The 20,574-nt window shown below is 37.5% G+C and overlaps 5 protein-coding genes across 14 annotated transcripts; 2 read left to right on the top strand and 3 right to left on the bottom strand.

Moving 5' to 3' along the window:
- Positions 1-184: 184 nt before the first annotated feature.
- LOC124303507 (vacuolar protein sorting-associated protein 26B-like) lies at positions 185-4,037 on the bottom strand. 2 transcript variants are annotated; one of them, XM_046760786.1, is made up of 7 exons: positions 3,900-4,037; positions 2,666-2,883; positions 2,374-2,517; positions 1,730-2,124; positions 1,501-1,607; positions 859-1,070; positions 185-690 (listed from the first exon to the last, which is right to left on the bottom strand). In XM_046760786.1, exons 2-7 carry the CDS (start codon positions 2,666-2,668, stop codon positions 433-435), a joined length of 1,119 nt encoding a protein of 372 aa, XP_046616742.1. In that variant the 5' UTR covers positions 2,669-2,883; positions 3,900-4,037; the 3' UTR covers positions 185-432. The 2 variants fall into 2 exon arrangements, with proteins under 2 accessions (XP_046616742.1, XP_046616741.1); XM_046760785.1 differs by lacking the exon at positions 3,900-4,037 and having other exon boundaries at positions 2,666-3,076.
- Positions 4,034-7,785, top strand: LOC124303505 (aspartate aminotransferase, cytoplasmic). The gene is made up of 7 exons (XM_046760783.1): positions 4,034-4,139; positions 4,256-4,386; positions 5,411-5,701; positions 5,829-6,085; positions 6,156-6,433; positions 6,557-6,699; positions 6,782-7,785. Exons 2-7 carry the CDS (start codon positions 4,275-4,277, stop codon positions 6,925-6,927), a joined length of 1,227 nt encoding a protein of 408 aa, XP_046616739.1. The 5' UTR covers positions 4,034-4,139; positions 4,256-4,274; the 3' UTR covers positions 6,928-7,785.
- LOC124303512 (small integral membrane protein 8) lies at positions 7,165-9,293 on the bottom strand. 4 transcript variants are annotated; one of them, XM_046760794.1, is made up of 3 exons: positions 9,198-9,293; positions 8,592-8,719; positions 7,165-8,032 (listed from the first exon to the last, which is right to left on the bottom strand). In XM_046760794.1, the coding sequence occupies exons 2-3, from the start codon at positions 8,697-8,699 to the stop codon at positions 7,874-7,876; spliced, it is 267 nt and encodes an 88-aa protein (XP_046616750.1). In that variant the 5' UTR covers positions 8,700-8,719; positions 9,198-9,293; the 3' UTR covers positions 7,165-7,873. The 4 variants fall into 4 exon arrangements, with proteins under 4 accessions (XP_046616750.1, XP_046616747.1, XP_046616749.1 ...); XM_046760791.1 differs by having other exon boundaries at positions 8,953-9,278; XM_046760793.1 differs by having other exon boundaries at positions 8,837-9,277.
- LOC124303500 (solute carrier family 26 member 6-like) lies at positions 8,031-17,082 on the top strand. Of its 6 annotated transcripts, none has more exons than XM_046760769.1 (11): positions 8,031-8,493; positions 12,685-12,795; positions 12,975-13,247; positions 13,447-13,625; positions 13,709-13,873; positions 13,969-14,073; positions 14,172-14,305; positions 14,396-14,558; positions 14,684-14,884; positions 14,965-15,213; positions 15,293-17,082. In XM_046760769.1, exons 1-11 carry the CDS (start codon positions 8,487-8,489, stop codon positions 15,725-15,727), a joined length of 2,022 nt encoding a protein of 673 aa, XP_046616725.1. In that variant the 5' UTR covers positions 8,031-8,486; the 3' UTR covers positions 15,728-17,082. The 6 variants fall into 6 exon arrangements, with proteins under 6 accessions (XP_046616725.1, XP_046616726.1, XP_046616730.1 ...); XM_046760770.1 differs by lacking the exon at positions 8,031-8,493 and adding an exon at positions 10,105-10,446; XM_046760774.1 differs by lacking the exon at positions 8,031-8,493 and adding an exon at positions 10,942-11,209.
- A 160-nt stretch (positions 17,083-17,242) lies between these two features.
- On the bottom strand, positions 17,243-20,515 carry LOC124303506 (phosphate carrier protein, mitochondrial). Its single transcript, XM_046760784.1, has 6 exons — positions 20,390-20,515; positions 20,137-20,306; positions 18,706-18,866; positions 18,364-18,600; positions 17,831-18,127; positions 17,243-17,741 (listed from the first exon to the last, which is right to left on the bottom strand). Exons 1-6 carry the CDS (start codon positions 20,473-20,475, stop codon positions 17,514-17,516), a joined length of 1,179 nt encoding a protein of 392 aa, XP_046616740.1. The 5' UTR covers positions 20,476-20,515; the 3' UTR covers positions 17,243-17,513.
- Between the last annotated feature and the right edge of the window lie 59 nt (positions 20,516-20,574).

Here is a 20,574-nt window from a genome sequence, read left to right as displayed (position 1 = left end):
GTCGTAGTAGTTCTTCTGGAAAGGTGTTCCACTACTTGTGCCGCTGACTGTACGCGGCTTGCGGATAAGTATACTACTGATGGCAATATGGTTGTAGGTATGAAACAATCGGTTCAGGTGCAAAATTACCGGAGGGCAAGATTATTTCGTTAGCTGAATCATTAAATTTTCTTTTTTTTTTTTATTACCAAATATTAACAACCCAATGGCTTTGCCGTTTTAACGATTCGTTGAAACAACTTTCTCTCTCTAGTAATCTTGAATATCTCTGTCTATTTCTATTTCTCTTTCTATCTACCTCTCTCTCTCTTCCTCTGCCACCTCTTCTCTGACTTTCTTCCTCTCATTGAACTTCTTTCGCTTTCAGCCCCGCCGATTAATTCTTAATTATCAACAGAATTTTTCTATGCCTCAACGACTGGAAGAAAATATTCAATTGTTTTCCGGGCTTGTTTCTTTTTCTCCTTCTCCATCACCCTCCTCCCGTGTCATTCCTTCGATTGGAGCTTGGATCTCTTCTGTACCACTAATACTGTTTGCAGCTTCTGGCCCGGACCCACCGGAAGGAGGTCCATTCGGAGCAACGCCCTGCGGAAAGCCTGTTTCCGCAGAAACCAGATGCGAGGGCATGTGCGGTGAGGCAGATTGCGATTTACGGCTTTTCTCACCTTTCCGCCATAACGTTATTTCCTGAAACAATTATCGAAACATATTTTTCAAGGAAATATCATCATCTATCCTGTATTGAGAATCATCATTTTCCAAAAATACTCGGTACTTGAAATAATCACTGAAGAATTACATCACTATGTACTAGTGGTGATTATTTTGAAACGGAATTATATTTTGGCATTCAACCTGCTGCTTGAAGTATCGGCGATCTTCTTCGTCCATTAAAACCAGGTTCAGGTAATATTTGACACTGAACTTTTTATTAATGTCACGCATCGTTGGAGCGAGGTCGTACCCAGCAAGAAATACTCGAATGGGTATAGACTCCCCTCTTACAGGTGCACCGTCCATGATTTCGTACTTGGCTATTGTTTCGTTCTCAGTGAATGTATGTGGCCCTGCGAATATATATTCTAGTTACAACATAAGCGTCTTATGTAATAACCAGCGTTTCCACATCAAGAAAACAAAATTTTACTTCCAATTTTAACATGCGAGAAAACAACAACATGAACATGCCAAATGATAGGAAAACGTAATGCATGCAATTTTGTTCAAACAGTGAAGAATATTTAACTTCTTATTCCTTGTACAGCGTTGCAAAAGAGAAATTTGTGCATATTTTGTGGTTTGTGATCGAATTTAAATTCAGAGGATATTTATAGTGATAAACATTTGTGTAGAAGACACTGTCGGCTTGCCGTGGTGGGCGTATCTAACTATGCTGATAAAGAATGACTAAACTGCCTGATGTATGAAAAGCGAATGATTTGAAACTCAATGATGAAAAGTCTACAATAAAAGTGTAACTCTCAACGTTATAGTTACCAGAGCCAGTGATTTCTCTTTTTATAATTGCTATCTCCATGTGTTTGATCTTTATTCTGACTAGCAAGAAATATATTTTTCCAACTATCACATCTTTCAGATGGTACCTGTAAAATAAATAAACGCTAGTGTGTAATAAGACAACAGGTATGTTGCAAATGAACAAGAGTGAATTAGGTTTGACAAATCCAAAAAGTAATATAAAAAGTAACATCGGTCCAGTACTCACTTGCTTTTGTTATATTCAAATTCGATGTGTAAGCAATCTTCAATTCCAACTTCCATTTTTATCGGATTATTCATGTCAGGATAAGAGCTAAGGGTGTGTACAACAAGTTCAGATTCTTTAACAATGTCACTTAACCTCCGAACAATCGTTACTCTGAGAAAATATCTTAGTCTGACATTGGATCCAGTATAACTTTCGAATGGCTTTTCAACATTGGCAAATTCAAATGAATAAACGGTGTTGTGCGTAAGCTCCCCTGCTCTGGCCAGCTCTTTAACAAGGCTCGTAAATTCGTGATGATTACCCCTATCATAATACAACTCAATTTGTCCAATGAACTCAACCTTTACACCCTGGTGTTCAAGCTTCCCAGCTTTCCTAAGGCTCACATTTATCTGGAACGAAAATACACATACATATTCAAATGAATAAATGTAAAAATGTATAATGTCAAATATTGATAACTGTTTATATGCATAATACTTGATACCTAATCATTTTTAATTGAGCTTATCTGCCTAATGATAGGTGCAAGTCGACTTAACCGTCGATATTATAGAGAACCTAATACAATGGCACTGGAGATTTTATTTCTCGAGATTTGGTATAGAAACTGTTGAAGAGTAATCGAATCGGTTCATTACCTTTCCAGACACTGTTTCACCATCATAATAGAGAAGGTGACGTTCTTTTTTTCCATCTTCAGATTTGATGTCTGCTGTTTTTCTAGTGTCGTAACCATCTAGAATGATTTCAATCTCGGCAGATTGCCCGAACCCAAAGAAACTCTGAACAGTTGAAAAGAATCAAATGAAAAGTATGAAGTAAAAGTTGTCGGTAATACTTGACCTAATCAGCGAATGCATCGAGTGAATGAATAAAGTAATCGTTAACCAACAACAAGGAAACTGCCGTGTTGTATTAACGGAGACTCACCATTTTTAGTCAGACTCGCGAAGTCGTGGGGACGGTTTATTACCGTGATAATACCGGTGGTCGATCGGCGGTAGGTGATGAAATCAATCAAAAACACTCCAAGGCATTATTTTTCGACGTACGCTGGTTAAAGTTTGGTTATTTTTTTATTATACTCTGCTGTCTGTCTCTCAAAAGTCACAAGTTGCCAATATGGCGTCAAACACCCCCACCTCTGGCTGTCAAATATAATCGGAAGAAACTGAGAAATTATCAATCCTATATTCCAGTAGTTATAAATAAATGTTTACTCAATTTCAGCCGTTTAGACATGTCATACGATTTTATTAGTAAAGTAAATCTACAGCATTTATTCGGGCCGATATTTCTTATGAAAACGGGCTACGAACGAATTACTGAACCGACATACCTACACACCTACTCAGGAATCATTTATGCTTTTCCCCGGTCGACAAATGCCGCGAGCACCGATTGGCTGACAGGGGACACGCGGCTCACATTCTTCGTGTCTCTTTACTCTATGGCTACCGACTCTACTGACAATACACGGCATGATTAATTCTTCGAATGATTATTAAATGTGTTAGAACTCAGAATGAAGATTGATAGGGTCGTTGATGAAAATCAAAATCAGTTCTTTCAATCGGTATTGCATTCTCGTGTCTGAATTCTTGTACAATTCCTTCAAGATATATGACGACGTGAATTCCGCCAAGATTATTCAACTGGCTTCATTACTATTACGATATGATGCATACAACAACGTATGCACTTGTGCATAGGCAGAATTATACGTTGGCCACGAATGAAGAGAATCACGCATCGATTGATTGCCGCCAAATATCAGAACAGTTGAGTTAAAGTATAAAAACGCGATTGATGTATTCGTTCCCGCGCTGTTTGAAAACTCCATATCACGTGACTCATGTCATGCCTGTGTAATGTACGCATTTTGACCTGATCACTATCATAAGAAAACATTGCGATAAAACAACTGACGTGTGCCAACTTAAATCATATTGAAAAACTACGTAGTTTTTCTAGAGATTAGCATATTTTTTTTCTCAAATTCGAGCACGGAAAATAATAATGATCCAAATTTAAGATTTTTAATGAATGTTGACGGAAGTCTGACAATTAATGAGTGAGCGTGATGATAACGGTACAGTAAATATTGTCGGATGATTAGAATTGCTATTAAGAAGATTGACATTAAAAAAAGAGAAGGGAATACCTTGAAAACCGGAACCACGCGCTTCGTGACGGTGGAAGAAGGGAGTTCCAGATTACGTAAAAATACGATTGTATGACCGTGCGGTATCTAGAGTTGCGATTATCTCCAAAGTATTACGTATTTCCTGATTTCAGGGACTGGTGTCACTTTGTCGAGTATAACACCGCCGTTCAGGGTTCTCGTTCTGCGCGAGAATTAACGTCATTCGATTGTCCGCGTTTTCCGTCCAACCATCGGCCAGTAAGTTATCGAAATTAAACAATTTATAAGAAAAATTATTTCATACAAGGATAAAATCCGCGATTGTGGTATCAGTAATATCGACGCAAGCATCAATATTGATCTTCTTATTTCAGATCAAACACAGCTAATAAAATGCCAAGCAGATTTGCCGACGTAAAACTAGGACCTCCTATCGAAGTCTTTGCCCTTTCGAAGGCCTTTCAGAACGACCCGCATGAACCCAAAGTGAATTTGACTGTTGGCGGTATGTCTAATCCAGAGTTTAATCAAATTTGAAGCAAACCAGGCTATAGATGTGATCTTCAATCTCCACCACATCGATTCATTTCTCAATATCAAGTTGAATTTTTCACACTCAAATTCAAATTCAAAAACATTTATTAATCGATTAAAAATCACAATTGAACGATTGTCACTTGTCATTTAATTGAATCAATCGCTCAGAATTCACCTACGCAAACTCGTATGTTATAGATAATACATGTTTACCCTTGACTGACCTTTGCTAATACAAATATACGTCACATTATGTAATTCGCCCAGCTGCACACACATTGTCCTTGCTACGCAATAAACATTAATCTCTGTGTTAGGTAGGCTATTCGACCGATCAGCAACTGCTCAAAAAAAATTCAAGTCTTTCTCGAAATGAAAAATTTCGCAAATGTTCTTCAACATCATGAATGCTTCCTTTTTCATAGAGATGGATTACACCATTAACATTTGCGATTTTTGTTCAGATTAATCTAACCGCTATAATATCAATATTCTTTCAATGATTAGATACAGTCTTATTATAGATAAGACTTTGAAGTTCATAAACGGCATTACATAACTGCCGTGAAGAAATATAGTCTTGGATTTATCTGTATCACTTGATGTTCTTATACAATGCGTAGCCTGTGGCTGCATGACCAGTTAGAAATTAGATGAGATGAAAAACCTCGACTCCATAACATCAATGCTCGCCCCTGTTGCTTCATCGGAACAAAATTAATAAAAAAAAAAATCTGTTTATCCGCTTAATGTAATAGCAATTGAGAAATTTCATTCCCTGATACGAAAACATTGATGCAATCTCAGGAAAACATGAACTGTGCTTCTGGCGTTAAAAAAATCTGGTCTGATGTAAGAATAACTTTCCTATTTTTAGAATCATCTCGTAACTGTTTTTACACCTGTCAAACAGAATACTAATAAGAAGTAGAATTTCTTCTTTTTTATGTACAAAATAAAATTCTGTGATCGTTCTTTTTTTTCCATCTTAGCATATCGTACCAACGAAGGTAAGCCTTGGGTACTGCCGGTTGTTCGTCAAGTTGAGAGCAAGTTGGCTACCGATGAGACCCAGAACCACGAGTATTTGCCTGTGTTGGGATTGGATTCATTTAGCCAGGCTGCGACTAGAATTCTTCTGGGGCCAGATTCTGCACCTTTTCTGGAAGGCCGTGCTTTCGGAGTCCAAACGCTTTCTGGAACAGGGGCCTTGCGCTTAGCAGCTGAATTCCTTTCCCGAATTCTCCATTTGGACACATTTTACTGCAGCAAGCCAACTTGGGGTGACAAAAAAAACGCTATTTCAACCAAAAAATGAATCAATTTCATTATTCAAGATCACAGAAAACCATGAATGGCAACTGTAATCAAATAAATAAATTAAATCAATTTCATTATTCAAAATCACAGAAAACCACAAATTGGTATTTTCCAATGGCGGCTTCAAGAACATACGCGAATATCGCTACTGGGATCCGGTAACACGAGGTGTAGACATCGAGGGTCTGCTCACTGACTTGAAAGATGCTCCGGAAAATGCTGTCGTCATTTTACACGCCTGTGCTCACAACCCGACTGGTTGTGACCCAACTCCGGGCGAATGGCGGCGCATTGCCGACGTCGTTGAGGAGAGAAAACTGTTCCCAGTTTTTGACTGTGCATATCAGGTATTGCTATCGCTCATTTAGGTTACGTTTGACCTGCATACTTTACGTCATCAGAGTTTTGTCATTTCAGGGCTTTGCCAGTGGTGATTTGGAGCGTGACGCGGCTGCTGTAAAAATCTTTGTCGACCGAGGTATGGAGCTTATATGCACGCAGAGTTTCGCTAAAAACTTTGGCCTTTACAATGAGAGAGTTGGAAACTTGGTTGTTGTCATGTCAAGCATGAAAGAAGTCGTTGAGGTAAAGTCTCAGCTGACTCTTATCGTCCGAGGAATGTACAGCAACCCGCCAAACCATGGTGCACGTGTCGTTGGGACTGTGCTCAATGACCCAGACCTCTTCGAGCAATGGTAATAACTTTGGTGGTCTACAAGAAAATTTGCAGTATAATTTTGTGGGGTTTTGCATACCTCATGCAAGGTATTTTACTTCAACGTCTTTATTTATTAATAATTATCTACTCGAATAAATAGGAAAGCCCACATTCGCTTGATGTCAGGAAGAATAAAGGACATGCGAACAGGGCTATACGAGAGATTGCAGAGATTGGGAACCCCCGGAACTTGGGAACACATCATAAAGCAGATTGGAATGTTTTCGTACACTGGATTGAATGGCAAGTATTATTCAATTCAAAGTCAAAACATAAGACGAGAAATGAATTTCAATTTCTTGAAGCGAATAAATATATTTTCCAGAACGGCAAGTTGAGCACATTATGGACCACTATCATATTTACTTGTTGCGCAGCGGACGGATTAACATGTGCGGACTTAACGAGAATAACCTGGATTATGTAGCAAAGGCTATACACGATACTGTGCTACGATTCCCTACGGCGTAAGAAACCAGATATTGATCATTGAAAACATTTACTCCTTCACTTACCTACACGCTCAAAGATTATATGGAGAAATTTCAAAACGTTTGACATTGCAAATTAAAATATCTAATTGATAGACGCAACAGGGATACAGATGTAAAGTACTCTTGAACTCATTTATTACATACGCATGGAAAGGGGAGAAAAAAGAACTCAAAATATGCAACTCTAAGATCGGTAAGATTTTTCACTTGATAAAACTCATCATCCACAATTTAGTACAAACCATCGAGGTGTTCAGAATTAGTTTGCAACGAATTTGGTATGAATTTTTCTACTCTTACTATAAAGATAATTATCTGAAGGGTATGTTTGACGAAAAATTTCATTCATATCTGGTAACATATTTGAATAGTGCAAAACCCAGCCTCACTTCGTGTTGAAGGAAAATTTTTAAGGACAACTATTAGACATAGATTTAGGTAAAATATGTATTTTCTACCTCTGTCGCATTTTTACCTGGATAAAAGAGAAACAAGAAGATAGCTCCATAGATTTAAAACACCAACCAAAAATTGTGTCTATATTTAATTGTTGCATTTAATTATTATACCTCACAATTTCGTAATTAATATTTTCTCGCAATCTTACTATCAGGTGATACAAAGAACAGAAAAAAGTGATTAAAATGCTTTACAAACGTTATTTGAAAATAATGTATTATTCTGTTCGACAACGAACTGTAGACTGTAGATAACAATTACAGATCATGAATTAGATGCGGCTAATAACATAAATATATCTACATAGAATAAATAAAGTCTATATATTACATATATATTTATAAACTAAGCCCGAAAATAAATAACTTCAAATCGATATCTAGTTCCTTGAAATATAGTAAACATTACAGTTAGAAGCGTCTGCAAGAACCTACAGAGAAAATCGAAAAAAAATTACTAAGTATTCAATCGTCCCATTTTGATTTTCTTTTCTTAAACGTTTCTTTGCCGTCTGGTTCAATTGCCGAGTAATAGCCCATTCCCTCGTATTTGCTGCGCATGTAAAGAATATACCCAGCACATCCAGTCATGGCCAGAACACCCAGTGCCATGATCACAGCGTTCTGAAATTTCAAGATAATATTTCATACTTGAATAGTTATTCGAATAAAGTATGACAGAAGATATACATTTGAAACACAATTTTGTGCGATACTTTTACTATGGTTTTCATCAGTTGTGGGTAAATGGGAAAAACACATCATCATAGATTGGATAATCCTGCTTTTATCAATAAGGTTATCGGGGAGTATATATTGACTTTAGCAAACAGGCGTAAATCATCCGAACAGTGCAAGTGGCATTTAGTTCAGCCAAGTGCTTAGCATAATACATGACAAGTATTTCGGTGCTCTTCCTTTTAACAAGGAAGTAAAATTTTACATTTTACATTTAGATAAATCCGTAAATCAGCACTGCAGAAGTTATTGAAGGCATTAAACATATATTGTAAAGTATATCGTTTTAAACAGTAGCTGAAGATTTGAGTGCACGGAGTGAATACTAAAGCCAGCAAAAATGTATGGTGAGAGTCAACTTTTAACTAAAGCCCTTTCTCTGTCATTGAAAATAAATTAGGGTATATCTTTGTGATAAATAATACGTTACTATAAGTAAACTCACCGGTTTTACATAAAGTTCATAGTTTATGGCTCTGAATAGCATGGTACTCCGCAATGATCTTAAACCATCTCCGGGCTTGGCTGCTGGGGTGTTTTTATCATTCGACATGACTATATTTTGACGAATACCTGTAGCGTGAAACAAGAAGGACAATGTCAGACTTAAAAATAGTATTCATACCCATGTCTCGTCTTTCCAGATAAGTGGAATGCTAACGTTTATGTAAAACTGACACATAAAATTACCTTGAAAGCTTTGAGGTTAGGTGCGAAAAATATAAAATTTGGCTTCTAGTAATGGGAATGAGTTAAATAAAATATTAATAATATACGGTACTTGGACGTGGCGGATAGTTCCTTATACATGAAAATATCGCGCTATCCTATCATCCTGGCTCTCCGGTCGTTCAAGATTGATTAATTATTATATAATCTCTCGAAATCCTGTGATGCATTTTGGCAAGTACGTATCGATTAATGACACATTAGTACGATACAAAATTTCAAAAAGAATTTTGAAAAACTTCTCGTTCGTAATGTAATCTGTTGTTAAGATAGGAATAATGCGGTCCGTATCTGTCCACTCGCTCGATCAGGCCGTTCGTGCCTGATTTTTGCCGTCAGCTGATTACGACCCATTCCACAGACAACTTACGCACTTTGAAGTGGCTTTAGTCCCGTGACGAACGAATCGCGTACATGTGATAACGACGGATAGGGGCAAGGAATGAAAACCTAGAGCCTAAACTAAGGCAACTTGGCACACGCTCCGGTACCTTGGGCTGCCTGCAATGGGGCTCACTGCGTTGATGGCATTAGCTCTGCGAGAATTATCGTACGATCTGGGCGAAATATGTGTACCGAGGAGTTACGATGAAAACAAAAGCTAAAGCCTAAAAAATGAAGCAGTGACAATGTGATCGATTATTCGGCGTATGTGATTCAAAACTTGAAGTGTTACCATACATTCAAGATTAATTAAGCCAAACACAACTTGTATAATCTACTCGTCAGATCTGCAAGAAATAAGTAGTACAAGCATATAACTAATTTTGAGGTATAAGTAATTTGTAGGAATAACCACTGATAAGATTTAGTAGATATGCAATGGTTTGAATGTTTTGTTTGCACGCCGTTTCCGCGTTATATATCTGTGTCGCCAGGCATTACAAAGTATACTTTAATGTACGCACGGTTCGATTAATGCTTGGCATCGGCAATGTCTACTCAAAATTGTGCTGTGTTACAGGCATTAATAAATAATCATGTATAAAAAGAAATTGAAAGAATCGCTGCAATTAGGAAGAACGACGCTAATAATTTTCGGCAGTTTAAACGAGCCTAGGAGCTGCGGCAGTAGTTGTAGTTGTATAATTGAGTAGCGAATGGTCAACGACGTGTGATATCGACACAGCACTCATATGAGCCTATACGTCAGCCTTCAGTCAACGTGCTTGTGTGCGTGTGGGGTCTTTGTAAATAAAATCGGCAGCTAGACGATGCAGACTTCAGTAGTCACTGTGCCTGTGGTCGTGGTAATGAGATATCAGCAGCAGCGGCTTTGGTCATTTTGTAATACATCGCTGCGGTGACAATAATTGCAGATCAATTCCCGGTAGTAAGATCGGATTGTAACGTTCAGTATTATAATTTGAGTCGATAATTATTATTACCACGCACGGTAGTATTGAGAAATTGTACATAATTATCATTATAACATTTGTCTAAGTGCAGAAGAAAACAATACGTATAATACGCTGACATACAAAAAAACTGCAAAGGACATGGTTGCATCCAGTTGAATATACGTATATACTATACCTATATTTGGTATATCAAAAGTTACAGAGCAGAAGGTAATAACAATTATTATTGTTACGATTTACTATAATCGTACGTTTCATTATTACATAAGCGTTGTAAGTATTTATTTAATACGCTTAAGAATTTTTAGCCGTAAATTAACCATACTATAATTTCCTGCATTGTGCGTAAAATAATTCTCTCTCTAAAACTCATTTCCATTAATACAGTAATCGCATATATAAATTAATACTTATTTAGCTGATCGACCGTTAACGTTTATACCGCATGATTGCAGTACGCGAACTTTGTAAGAACTTATATGATGCCCTCGCAAGTATCACACGATACCGCGTGACAATCCTATTTTAATTTCTTCAATTTCCTTATTTCGTATACAAATTTCTGAGCTATTCATGCCTGAACTTAGAACGGTGTACAAAAGTGATTTTTCGGCAATACAGCTTATCCTTATGATGTGCGTAGGTAGTATGGATATATCTATAAAATTGGTATTGCGAAACTTGCTTTCAAGTCGCTAATACAGCTCGTGCGGCTAACAAAGGCGACTTATATGTGCCATTCAAGTTTCAACTAAATTGAGATTGACAAGAAGCTACGAGTATCATAAGAAAATATATTGACTTTGCTACAAACAAACTTGATTTACAATCTTTGATTCGACTTGTATTGAGGGTTCGAACAACTGATTAATATGATAATTCGTTTTCGATTTTGTAACTGGTGATGTGCACTGAGATCAGCGATGATGCGTAATGAATATAGGCGACAAATGAAGTGAAACCTCAAAACACGGTAAATACACAAATATACGATCTGCCGAAGGAAAATAGCTAGATGTGTACTTCACTTTTGAACATCACGATTCACGTTACGATGAGTGGATCACATAATTGGTTGAATTTTATTCTTTATTCCTACATTCTTGTACATTGTTATGTTGTACATAAGAGACGTAAAATGCGACACGACAAAGGAGACCTGGTAAAATAAATTCTATGCTACATTGTCGTCGGTTCACCGCACTTGGATGTTATTATTTGTACGCTGAATGACGCGTGCCTAATTAATGCGTCAATTGATTTCTGTAATAATTTGTTTTCTAGAACACGAGATTCAGTTCACAATGTAGCCAATGATAGATGAATCTAATGTGCTTACAAAGAACTGAAGAAAGTAATTGTAAAACACCTGAACTATCGGAGAGGTGGATAAAAATAAATTACAAGGTTGAAATTTACGTGTCGAACACGTTTTTTTCAGCACTTCAGTATTACAGAATCTGTAAGTTCACTGGCAAATTGACGGTATATGATCCGCGTTACTCGCGGTGTTAAATAAACCACAATTACGAATATAAGTATAGGTGAATAGATTCTGTTTGCTGCATAGCTCTGTTTGTCAGTTTGAATTTCTCTCTCACAACTCAAAACCAAGTTCACGTGTATTATTATAGTTCCGTCTCACTTCTGTCTCACGTACGCTACAAGGTTATGTGTAATCGTCAGGAATTTCCCCTCTTTGAATTCTTCAACCGAGAAACGTTAAATGAACGTAAAAATTGCAACGCGGAATATTTTTCCATTGACGCTTGTCCGTCGGCTGAATTTGGAGAAGTCACGAAACGCAAAATTTGGAATCTAAAAATTGGGAAATAAAAATAAAAAGAATTGGTGAAAACATCCTTTATATTTTATTTTTCTCCCTCTTCTAGCATCAATGCAAATAGTTTTATAGAACTAGATTATATTTATTTTGAGTCATTAATCCGGCTAGCATTAGCCAGTCTGATTATACCCTCACTGTTTACTGTAAAATGTAACAACCTTGTGTCTTAGTTGAGAATAGAAAGCGTGGAGAATAATAAAAGCCCTCGATTCAAATTCACCTAATCCGCATCAATGTTATTTAAAGAACAACAATATTACGTATACGTAGTCTCAATCTTTTGTGGACACAAGTTATGTAACTTTCTTTAAGCAAATCTTAATGATCGACATATTACTAAGGCGGCGGAATGGAAGAGATAAGCAACCAAATACTCTACCCATGAACGTGTAGCTGCTTTCTCATTAGATTATTACTTATCTATCAATTGGTTTGATTGTAATCTCAATACAGCTTATTACAAAGAAATTTAGTTTTCGAATAACCACAGGCGGAGTACTTAGGTCAGAATTTCAAAAGCTAGATATTACTTTTTCAAAGATTTCTTCAGCCCCCTCAATTTTTTCCATAAATTAAATGTTTGACTTTTGCAAACTCAACAGGAAGTATGGATAAGGAAGACGAAGTGCTGAGGCACTTGCAAGTCGAAAGACCGCTCTATGAACAAGATGCTTTGAACAAAGCTTACCACTACGAGAAGCCGAAGCATTCGTGTGAGTATTTGGACGCTGGTAGCCCAATTTGGAAAAGCAATTTGTTGCATAATTGAGTAAAAAAAAAAACTTAAAAGTGGCAACTCATCAGTCAGCTGTTATTATTACTAAAAGCAATTATTGCTGGTGAAAGGAATTTTGATGAAGTGGTCACTGCATTGTCGATTTTTTCAATACAGTTGTGAGAAACACTAAAAAGTCTCTGAAATCAAAAAGCTGTGGGTCATGCACTACTTCGACAATACCGGCGTTGAATTGGCTCAGAAGTTATGAGTGGAAAAAAGACATCTGCTCCGATCTGATCTCTGGTCTGACCGTCGCCATCATGCACATACCCCAGGGAATGGCCTACGCTCTACTTGGAAACGTACCACCGGTCGTAGGCATATACATGGCTTTCTTCCCAGTATTAGTATACTTTTTCTTAGGAACTTCGAAGCACGTTTCAATGGGTAAACATGACATTAGCACAATTACCGCGATATCTCGAATCATTAACGCCAAGTCCATTTCTTTCTCACTCTTCTTCTCGAAATTTTCCGTCTGCGAACAGACTTTTTTTACTGCAGTAAAATGGGAATGCATCAATTGAAACTTTACCAATGCTACCATTGAGATCCTCCTTTGATCAAGTCACTCTCCGAAAAACAGGTACATTCGCTGTTGTTTGCCTAATGACGGGGAAGGCGGTTACCACTCATGCCACATTTCCAGATGTGTTGGCTCAGTCAAATGTGACAGACCCAACATTATCACCGGATGTACCAGTGGCTACTTACACTCCTATCGAGGTGGCTACAACCGTCACCTTTATGGTGGGAATACTTCAGGTGAGCCATTCTTTAAAATACATTAAATACAAGACTTGAATTGTACGTTGCAATTTAAATCCAATGTATTCGCGGGTTTTCAGTTGGGAATGTACTTATTCAGGCTAGGCATAATCAGCACCTTACTCAGTGAGACTCTGGTGAATGGTTTCACTACTGGTGCTGCTGTCTGGGTACTTATATCTCAAATAAAAGATCTCCTCGGCTTACAGCTGCCCAAGCAAAAGTCAATGTTCAAATTAATATTTGTAAGTATTAATGAATTAAGTATAGATTTGTTTTGTCTTTGCTTTCTTTCCTCTTATTTTTGCCCTATAATCTGGATTAAAAAAAAAAATTTCAGTCTTGCATAGATATTTTCAACGAACTACCAAATGTGAATATAGCTGCTGCTATAATCTCTACAGTTGCGATAATAATCATGGTTTTTAACAATGAAATAATCAAGGTGGGTACAAGTCTGAGCTTAATTACATTTCGTCTATTGCGCTGTGCCTTTTGGATGATGAAATGTTCATATAACGTATAAAATTTGATGACTTACAGCCATACATCGCAAAAAAATGTAGCATACCGATACCGATTGAATTAGTGGCTGTTGTTACCGGCACTTTAATATCTAATTACGGCAATCTACCAGAGGTCTACAACATTCGAACTGTCGGTGATATTCCCACAGGGTTTGTATAAAAATCAAGTTCAACTAATTTGATGAATAATTTCTAGCAAACGCGTGTAAATAACGCGAAAATAATTGCATCATTTTACAGACTGCCGATACCGAAGCCTCCCAGTTTTTCTTTACTACCTGCAATAGCATTTGAGAGTGTTGCGATAACCATGGTCTCGTATACTATAACGATGTCGATGGCATTGATATTTGCACAGAAGTTAAACTACGAAGTGGATTCCAATCAAGAGCTCTTAGCGATGGTGAAACTTTTAATTTGCGCAATATAATTGAAATTTGATTCGCGCATGATTCAGCATCCATTCGATATTTTTTAATTAACGTACAGCGATTAAAATTCAATATCACGCGGCACATTACGTTACAGGGGAGCAGTAATATCGTTGGGTCTTTTTTTTCCTGCATGCCAGTCACTGCCTCTCTCAGTCGATCATTGATACAGCAGACAACTGGTGGAAAAAGCCAACTCGCCAGTATTGTGTCATGTGGAATATTATTGACGATTCTTCTCTGGATAGGACCTTTTTTTGAACCTTTACCAAGATGCGTTCTCGCGTCGATTATTGTTGTAAGTACCTCTTGAGAGATTGTGAAAGATAAGCATTAAGAATATTGCACTAAATCTTACGGAATGTGTTTAACTTTCAGGTAGCACTTAAGGGAATGCTTTTACAAGCATGTGAATTGAAGAAATTTTGGAAATTAAGTAAACTGGATGCTGCTGTTTGGATTGTCACTTTTCTCGTGGTTGTCCTTGTAAATATTGACATTGGTTTAGTTGTCGGGCTGCTTGTTTCATTGACAAGCATATTCGTGCAATCCATCAGGCCGTACACATGTCTCTTGGGTCACATTCCAAACACAGATTTGTACTTGGACTTGAAACGATTCAAAGGCGTAAGTCGAGCTGACAAAAATTTGGTAACAATAAGACACCCACGACTCATTTTACTTCATGTTCAATTTTCAATTATAGACGACGGAGCTCTGTGGAATAAAAATTTTCCACTACTGTGGTGGCTTGAATTTTGCCAATTCTGGGCATTTGAAGTCGGAATTATTCAAACTAGTAGGTGTCGTACCACGTGAAGTGGTGGAAGAGAGAAGAAAACTCACTAAAAAAGGATTGTATCCCGATCCCCTCGGTAGCGAGGATAAAGAAGCTCTCAGGTGTATTATATTAGATTTAAGCGCTATGAGCTATATCGATCCCAGTGGTATAAATACACTCAGATTTCTCACTACAGAGTTTGAGAAAATAGAGGTTCCAGTATATTTGGCGGGCTGCTCGGGTCCCGTTTTTGAACAGATAGTAAAATGTGATCAATTTCAGAACAAGGAGCCAAGTTTTAGAATTTTTGTCGGTGTGCACGACGCTGTTACTTTCATCCAGCACGAATTGTTCAAATGACAGAAAAATGCGACATTGCTATTCAAAAAATTATCTCTTTTGCCATGAACGTGTGCAAAAGTTTCGAACATTTTCTGTTTTAATTAGAAATTAAAGAAAGATCAAAAAACGTCTCGTACATTTCAAGAGTTCTCATACAACCTTCATCAAAATTGGAATTTTTCTTTCTAGTATACTACATAGCAATATTTCTTGTTAGCGCAGTGTTACGTTACATAAATTCGCACGCTATTTACAAACGAGATGAGTATTTTGTCGAAAGACGAGTACACTGATAGATTGATGCTCCACGAAAAATCATCAACTTGTTGTAACTAACTCAGATGTCGCCCTATTCGAATCATTGTTATTAGGTTTTTTATATTCGTTAAGATTATATTTTTATAATCGAGCGTATATACCTGCATGTGTATATTTTTATACGTCATTTTGTAATTCATTTTAGCTAGATGTTCCACCATTCATACGATAATATGTCGTGATGTAAATATATTTTTGTATGGTAGATCAGCCAACAATATTAGTAAAATACTTGATTCGTATTCAACTATCTATACTTGATTGTTACTTGGTGAATGATACCTATTTTAGAAAATTTTTAAAACGCGCTTACTATTCAATGAGCACAAGTACTTAGTTATTTTGCGCTGCAATTAATGATACTGAGATGCAGCAAAGAAGCGTAGATATTTATCAATTGTTTAACGAGTTGAAATGTGATTACTGCAGTTACTTAAAATATACAATCGATGTAAAGTTATGCCGATAATGTAATTGTTCCTCGTTAAGTCCGTGGTGCTCATAAAAGAATTCATGTACAAAATTATCATTTCTATGTTACTGTTGAATCTGTTCCACGAAATTATGACATTTAATAGTGAAGTGAACTCAATTACATTCCTTGACGCCAAACAGTTAAAGGAGACACGGAGTTTTGATTCGAATATTTCAATAGAGACTTACACTGTCAAACTCAACTATACATGAATTTCTGTACAAATTTCCGACAGTATAAAATTAAGGGAGCTCCTATTGATAAGCATTGAGATAACAATGTATTCTAACTCGTCTCAAGAGTCTTTAGTTAAGGTCTACTGATAAGTGATACGTGAGCTTTCATAATCAGTTAACATTTCGCGCTGAGCCGGTTAATTTAATAATGTGTGTATAAGAGGAGCTGGTGGAAGAAACACGACTGTAACAGTGTAACAGGATTATGACTTGATTCTTAGACGTGAATAATTGTAATTAGATTAGCTAAGTGTTTATGATGCGTTATGCGCTGGAGCGAATTATTATATGGGTATATTCGTAAGGAAGTGGAATGAAAGATTAAAATATGTTTATACGATGAACCTAGTAATTTATTTTCTAGCGATCACCCTATTTACAAAGCAGCAATGATTGCATGACAACTTGGTTCGTTATCGCGTCGTTATAATAATTTACACAGTTATTAGTCATGTAATTTCACTACTTTCATGGCTACAAATACTGAACAGTACAATCAATGGGTAGCCTGTATCGTTCTGGTTTCTTTATTGCGGTATTTGGTATTTTACTGAAAGATCCACGAATACAGTGATTGATGGAAACACGTTAACAGTAATGAGACGTGGTATGAGAGTATTGATAAAATTCACCAGACACAATAACAGTATCAAACCGTGACTGGTTATAATAATTGAATTGAATTGGTCTAGCTTCATCTTCTAGGCATAGTTAATTACTTATTTTTCACTTATTCTTTTTTCTTCTTCTTTGTCTTACTTTGTTCGATCGACACTTAAGCGATGCCATACTTCTTCTTTAGCGACTCTGGCATCTCTGGTGGTGGTGGACGTGGCATGCGCAGCCATACCTTGACCGCATCATAGATAAACCATTGGGCAGCCGTCAAAGTACCGATCATGACAATTCTGGGTGCCAGTCCCTTCCATAATCCAGCAAAACCAAGTTTCCTCACAACGTCACCGGCTGTGGCTCCCTTCTCTTGGTTCAACTTGGACACAACCTATCGAAACAATTGTCAGGGATTTGAATGCCAACAATTCTGACTGAAAATCGCGTCAAGCATAACCGAATTTATTAAAAATTACGCACCGAGTCAGCGGGGTGAGAAACAACGGCGCAGAACACACCAGCAATATAACCAGCAGCGAAGGTTACAACGAGCTGTTCGCCCTTGGTGCAGTCAGCACGCGGCTTGGGCACGACATGCTTGTACAATAATTCGACGGTACGTTCGAAACAGGCAAACTTCATCATGGTGTAGGGGATCTGGCGGAGCCAAAGTGGCACCAAACCCTTGTAGAAACCTCCGAGACCTTCGTCAGCGTGCATCTTGGGCAGCGCTTCACGCAGGGTTTTTGCGTAACCAGGCATCGTTTGAATCCTGACCTAAATATGTGGAACGGACATAATGTCATTAGAACAATAGTATTTATTGAATTGTGGGAAAATGCTGGCAGAGTCGGACTCACTTGCTAGGAAAAGATCAGGATTCCTGAGGAGGGGGAGAGAAAATCTGGGGATAGATTGCAAACATTCCAATCTTGGTTATGTTATCCGAACAAAATTTTATGTGTCACAGGATTTGAGAGGAGGTAGGAAATAAATATATCGTTGAGGATAACCTTGGCAGCTTCCATGGGAGCCAGAGCGATGTCAGCGAAGAATTCTGCAGATGCAGATGAAACGAGGTATAGTGTTGTTCTGTATTCATAGGAAAGTTCATCCCCAATTAGTTGCGAATAGTAAACTTTGAAGACTTCGTAGAGACCGAACTTGAACATTCCTTGCATGGAATATCCAAAGAAAGTTGGAGCCCATCCTGTTCCCAAGGCTCTGACACCACCCTCTTTGACAGTAACCTGTCAAACATTATAAATTGATACGTAGTTTACATTTCACATTTTTTGCATAAATATTTACAAAAAATCCACAAGTAACAAAGTTTTGTGAAATTGTTTCATTACCTTGAATCCGTTGAAGACGGACTTGTATTTTGCAGGGTCTACTTGAATACGGCACTTGACCAGATCAAGGGGGGTAACCATAGTATGGGTGAGACCACAGGACAAGATGCCTCCAAGCCCGCATAGCATGAAGTATTTGTTGGAGCCGAATTCGCAGCTGTCTGTAACAGTTGCAAGGTATAATTTTTGTGAAAAAAAATTTTCCTGAAGTGCATTTCTGATTCCTAACCAAAACAAATTGTGTTTTAATTATCATGAATTGATGCATTCGGCTCACACTCCATTAATTTGAATACCAATGTATTACATAATATATAGAGAAAAAATATTATAATTGATAAAATGTAGCAAAAATTATTCAGGCAATGAAATTTGCATAAGCAAAACAGTGGATTGTTGTCCCTAAGGGATGTACTTGGATAAATTGAATTATGGATTAAGGATAAGATGAAACGATTCCTCAACTTTTATCATATTTTTTTATCTTGGATGTTGGTATTCAAAAAACAATGATGTCTGAAGGAAAGAAAATTAATTTGATAAGTAATTACATGAAGCAGATTTAGCCAGAAGTAAATCAGTTACTGTAATTTATCTGTTTCACAAATCCTTGGGCTAATCACTTACGGTCGGAATTACATCTAACAAATCTCACTGCAGATTAGAAAAATATATGTAAAGCTAGCATAATATACAGGTCAGACAATTGGATGTGCTTCATTTTTTATTTTGCGGAAATAACCGAAAGTAATGCGGAAATAATTCGTTAAAAAAATCCACACAACAGAATCAGTCGATTGATTATGCAAAAGTTACTATTCACGTGATTTTAATCGCCCAGTACGCTGATTGAATATATGTCGGGTAAAATGCCCGTAAAAAGAATGATCGAATTAGCCAATCGGTACGCACGTAACGTATATGGTTCAATGAAAATTTAAATCTAGAACGAGTTCAAGGATCGTCCTATTGACAAACAATCGATTGTGTGCCAATTTAAATATAGATCCTTAAATTCAGGTCTATTCTAAATGAAATTAAAAAAAGACAAGTGTATTTTTATGCCTATCCAAGGCCCTGGCTCTGAAAGATTCTCGCAACAAAATGGTCGCCATTATGCAATCGTTTGTCCTCGGTAGGCACGCGTCAGGGTCGTGAAGGAGGACAGTTGTAAAATGAAACTTGACTCGAGTAAAGAGAAGAAAACTTTTCGAGAAAATATATCACAGAAAAACTATTCCAACATGAATTCTGAGTTTTTTGACCGACGAAAGAACCGCTCAATCGATGTGACTGCAGCCACCAATGCGGCAATCAAACGACGGGAACCACCGGGTGAATTTCTTGACAGAAGCGTGCGATAAACGATGAAATCTCAGAGGAGCATAACGCTGTGGAAACATGTTATCTATCTATTTTAATACAACTCACCGCCTTCTGCCGTGTTGGCGGCGGCGATGTATCGGCCTTTGACAAGGGCTTGGCCGTCCTCGCGCTGAGCCTGGCAGTCAGCTGTGATGAAAGGAGAGCCGAAAGGATTCTTTTTGACGGTTTCCATCATCGAGGACCACATCTTGTCTTCGGGAACTATGATATTGCCTCTATAACACAAAATTTTATCCCTTTAACAACACCTTGTTAACAAATTACAGAGTAAGCGCTCCCAGTACGATACGACACTCACCTCCCTGGGGTGGAAAGAGAGTAAAAAAGGTACTCCGAAATCGCCAACGTCTGCTGCAGTGTCGCGACTCCACTGCCCTCTGTCATAATTGCATGAACTGTTTCCAATGTAGTGTTCCTAATAACACAGCGATAAACGTACCCGGGATGTGTTCGGGAACCCGACTGTGTCCATGATTTAAAAAT

The sequence above is a fragment of the Neodiprion virginianus genome, chromosome 4, assembly GCF_021901495.1.
Source record: "Neodiprion virginianus isolate iyNeoVirg1 chromosome 4, iyNeoVirg1.1, whole genome shotgun sequence".
Lineage (NCBI taxonomy): Eukaryota > Metazoa > Arthropoda > Insecta > Hymenoptera > Diprionidae > Neodiprion > Neodiprion virginianus.
Note: the sequence above shows the minus strand (reverse complement) of the source record. Positions and strands in the feature narration are given on the sequence as shown.

Bases quoted from the DNA above. Each gene is read 5' to 3' on its own strand.
- LOC124303500 (XM_046760769.1), top strand. The intron at 13,626-13,708 runs GTGAGCCATTCT...GCGGGTTTTCAG, and splicing joins TTATGGTGGGAATACTTCAG to TTGGGAATGTACTTATTCAG. The intron at 14,074-14,171 runs GTGGGTACAAGT...GATGACTTACAG, and splicing joins TTAACAATGAAATAATCAAG to CCATACATCGCAAAAAAATG.
- LOC124303512 (XM_046760791.1), bottom strand. The intron at 8,033-8,591 runs GTGAGTTTACTT...TTGAAATTTCAG, and splicing joins ATGAACTTTATGTAAAACCG to AACGCTGTGATCATGGCACT.
- LOC124303507 (XM_046760786.1), bottom strand. The intron at 1,608-1,729 runs GTGAGTACTGGA...TTTATTTTACAG, and splicing joins TTTGAATATAACAAAAGCAA to GTACCATCTGAAAGATGTGA. The intron at 1,071-1,500 runs GTAACTATAACG...ATATATTCGCAG, and splicing joins AAGAGAAATCACTGGCTCTG to GGCCACATACATTCACTGAG.
- LOC124303505 (XM_046760783.1), top strand. From the start codon at position 4,275: ATGCCAAGCAGATTTGCCGACGTAAAACTAGGACCTCCTATCGAAGTC. The intron at 6,086-6,155 runs GTATTGCTATCG...TTGTCATTTCAG, and splicing joins TTTTTGACTGTGCATATCAG to GGCTTTGCCAGTGGTGATTT. The intron at 6,434-6,556 runs GTAATAACTTTG...TCGAATAAATAG, and splicing joins CCAGACCTCTTCGAGCAATG to GAAAGCCCACATTCGCTTGA.
- LOC124303506 (XM_046760784.1), bottom strand. From the start codon at position 20,475: ATGACAGAGGGCAGTGGAGTCGCGACACTGCAGCAGACGTTGGCGATT. The intron at 18,128-18,363 runs GTTATCCTCAAC...CCACATATTTAG, and splicing joins CTCCCATGGAAGCTGCCAAG to GTCAGGATTCAAACGATGCC. The intron at 17,742-17,830 runs GTGCGTAATTTT...TTGTTTCGATAG, and splicing joins TTTCTCACCCCGCTGACTCG to GTTGTGTCCAAGTTGAACCA.